Here is a 3,667-nt window from a genome sequence, read left to right on the forward strand (position 1 = left end):
CACTGGTGATGTTGCTAGTAGGGAAGCTCCACTGGGACGGTCGTCTGACTGTGCCAGAAGGCCCCAAGCAGCAGCTCCTTGGCTTTTCTTCTTACAGAAGAGAGATCTGGTACCTGCTGTGCCTTGTGGCCATGCTCCTGGTCTGTGTGCGCCTCTCCGGTTTCTTCCACCAGTGCCGCGAAGAAATCCCTCAGTGCCGGCCCTCTCTTTTTCTCTCCCCGCTTGCCAGCCTGAGAAACGCACGGGCCAAGAATCTCTTCTACCTCCTGTGCGTGGCCTTGCTGGCTGGGCTGGTCTATGCGGTGCGGAGCTGGCTGCGACACTACGGCAACCTGAACAGCTCGGACCCTCTCGTGCTCTTTGTGCGGTGGGGCTTCCCACTGGTGGTCCTCTGCATTGCCTGCTACTGGGCTGTTGCCTCCAGCGCTGATGACTCTCTTGGCAAGCTGCAGGAGCTGGTGCAGGTGGCAGTCGTTGCCTTTCCATGGGCTGTGTATGGACTAGCGTCCATGGGGCTGCTGCTCCTGCTCTGCAACCCCATGACGGTGTTCGCAAAGGACACGCGGGAGTCAGCAGGATCCATTGTCACTCCCTACCTGGGAGTTCCCAGCTCTGAAGTCGACTTCCTCCACGTCATCCCTCAGATCTACAAGAGGATGCAGGAGTCTCAGAAGAGCCGCCTGGAGCGGGGCAGCTGCAAGGCCACCGTTGCAGCATATGGGCTGGGCAGTGTATACTCAGCAGCCCTGATCATAGCACTCACCCTGCTGGGCTTCCTCTTGATGCTTCTGCACAGTGAACGGCTGAGTCTCGCCTTTCTTCTCCTCTTCCTGGAGGCCTTCGTCCTGCTGCACATCCACACACGTGCCAGAGGCCTTGCTGGAGATGCTGGTGAGTCAGGGCTCAGTAGAGCATCCTCTGGATGTGCAGGTTGGGCCTTATCTGCAGCAACCTTGTCTTATTTCCAGTGGGAGGAGCAGAGCCCAGTCTCTGCTTTTGGGGAACAGTGCTGCACTGATCTTCAGGGAATCCTAGCCTTTTTAGAGCTGCTTAAATCCTCTAGTAGAAGAGAGGTGCATGCAGCAGGGACATAACATTGGAGGAGGAAGAGTCCCTTGTGTGAGGGAAGACGGCTCTACACTCATCCCTTCTCCCAGGGTGTGAGCAGCCACCAAACCTCACTGCTGATGACAGTCCAGTAGCAGGATGGGCAGCAGAGGGAATACCTGGCCTCTCACTGTAAATGTGGTAGGAGCCTGACTGGTTTCTGTCTCTCAAAAGAGAGGTTATGGAAAGGGAAGCTGGAAGAAAAGTCAATTGGGGCTTTTTTGCACATTGATCTGTCTTGTACCTCAATGCTGATCTCTCTCTATTTTTATTTTTTTATCTCTCAGAGCCTTTTTCGGTGCCCTGGTATGCAGTCATCTCCTGGCTCCTTGCTGCTTCCCAGTTCTTCTATTCCACAGGCCACCAGCCCATCTTCCCGGCCATCCACTGGAATGCAGCCTTTGTGGGCTTCCACCTTGACCACAGCACGAACCTCCTGCCTGCTGTCCTGGTGGGCGCCAACACCTTTGCCTCCCATATCCTCTTTGCAGGTAAATCAGTTTCTTCCTGGGCTGTTGAGCCTGAGCAGACATGGCTCACTGCTTTGCCTTGTCTGGAGGCCTGCAGGCTGAGCACGAGGCGATGAAGGCTCCGGCACCAGCTGAACAGCAGCATCCTCGCTGTCCCCTTCTGGGGCCACAGAGCTGCCCGTGGCCTACAGCCTCCATGCAGTTGTGCCTGACCAGCAAACTGGAGCTGGGGTATATGCTTCCTGCACGTCCAGGGCATGATGGCAGAGCCTAGACTGCTCCTCACCTCCTGGGCTCCAGTAAATTCATGTGCCTTTGTCCTTGAGGTAGTTGGCTGCCCTCTGCTCCTGCTTTGGCCCTTTGTGTGTGAGATGCCCAGCTCGCAGAAGAGGAAGCCCAAGAAGGAGCCCCGGGAGGAGCTGCAGGAGGTGGAGGAGCACATGATGGAGATGAGGCTGCGGGAGTCCCCGGAGAAGTTCTCCACTGCTCTGCTGCAGCTGGGGCTGAAGTACCTCTTTGTCCTCGGGACACAGGTACAGACAGAGGCGGGATGGCTGTGGGGAGGGCTGTCTAAGAGGAAACGTGTGCTGTGAGAACCATGGGGCACTCTGATGAAAGAAAGGGGTCAGCCAGGGTGCAGCCAGGCCCAGGGGTGGTATGTCTGGTTGCAGGTGGAAGAGCAGCTGCACAGGTCCCCATCTCAACCATGTCATTTGCTGTGTGTTTTCAGAAGGGTTCCAGCATGGAAGGTGCACTATGGATTAGGCTGCTTTTCATACCCATCTGCCCAGAATGAGAATGTCTGTCCAGAAACTGCAGGGTTGTAATCCTGCTCACCCTCTTCCCGACCATGCCTAACTATTTTGAAGCAGCTCTGGTTTTCCTCTGATCCTGTGCTGCGGTAATGTAGGGAGCTAAACACCAGAAATCTAATCCCACGAAAGAAGCGAGTAGCTTTCTGGGGTGTAGCCCTTCAAATCATTCTACCATGTGCTCAGACCAGAGACAGTGCAAGGGAGGGGGCAGGCCCTGCAGCAGGAGCATAGGGGTGCCCCTCTCAGTGAAGTACGTGTGAACCCTCCCCTGTACTGTCCCAGCCTGGCCTCAGGAGGGCCTGCGTGTACCTCAAGCTGCTTGTGTTTCCTGACTTGAGGACACCATGGAAGGGAATCCTCTTTGGCATGCTTATTTCTGGTGAGCGCTGTACCAGCCTCTCAGGTGTGTGCAGTTTAGTACCACCTTCAGATGTGAACCTAGTGCCCAGGAGGTCTCTCCAGAGTCACTTGTAACGTGTTTTCCCTGATCTCCCCCACAGCTTCTGGCCTGTGTTTGTGCAGCTATGATCCTCAGGAGACACCTCATGGTCTGGAAGGTCTTTGCCCCAAAGTAAGTCTCGGGAGTTGCTCTGATGTGGTGTTAGGGCTCATATCCTTGACATCTTGACTAGGGTTTGTAGACAGTAATGTTGGAAGAGACCCTGTGATTAATATTCTGACGTCTTACCTAGCAGAGGCTGTAGGACTGTCCTTAACTGAATTCTGCTTCAAGTTCAGAAGCTGGACTTGAACTAGAGCCAAGAAATTTCTCCTTGATTTCCAAGGACATACAGAGCCCACCTGGAAGCTAAGAATATTCAGGGCAGAGAGCCAAAGGTGGGGATACCAGACCAGAAATGGTAAACCCAGAAATGCTAAACTAGCACAGCTTTGGGCTAGCAGGAGTGTGGGGTCTGAGGGATTCAAAAATCCCACCTGCATGTTGTCCTGAATGGCCTCTAAACCAGAGGCATGCTTGGTTTCCAAGTTGCAGTCAGCAACTGCCGGGGAGTGAATGTAATTCACGTTTTAGGATCTGGGGTGCTACGAGCCTCCCACTGTCAGGAAAATCAGTCTGTTGGGAGCGAGGGCGGCAGCCTGTCTTTGCAGGCATGCTGGCTGTGATATCCTTACTGCGTCTGTTGTGCCTGCAGGTTCCTCTTTGAGTCACTGGGCTTTGTGGTGAGCAGCATCTGCCTCCTGTTGGGGATCTCCCTGGTGATGCGTGTGGACTGTGCCGTCAGCACCTGGTTCAGCCACCTTCAGCTCAGGTAG

The 3,667-nt window shown here is 54.7% G+C and overlaps 1 protein-coding gene across 1 annotated transcript in view; it reads left to right on the forward strand.

Annotated features, from left to right (window-relative positions):
• PIGO (phosphatidylinositol glycan anchor biosynthesis, class O) overlaps positions 1 to 3,667 on the forward strand; it is an 11,484-nt gene extending 7,817 nt beyond the window's left edge. The window contains 5 exon segments of the mRNA XM_009889743.1: positions 1 to 891; positions 1,395 to 1,598; positions 1,908 to 2,110; positions 2,893 to 2,963; positions 3,547 to 3,667. Of these exon segments, the coding sequence (XP_009888045.1) occupies positions 1 to 891; positions 1,395 to 1,598; positions 1,908 to 2,110; positions 2,893 to 2,963; positions 3,547 to 3,667 (1,490 nt within the window).

Source organism: Charadrius vociferus, unplaced genomic scaffold (assembly GCF_000708025.1).
Source record: "Charadrius vociferus isolate BGI_N301 unplaced genomic scaffold, ASM70802v2 scaffold37, whole genome shotgun sequence".
In the NCBI taxonomy this organism is placed as follows: domain Eukaryota; kingdom Metazoa; phylum Chordata; class Aves; order Charadriiformes; family Charadriidae; genus Charadrius; species Charadrius vociferus.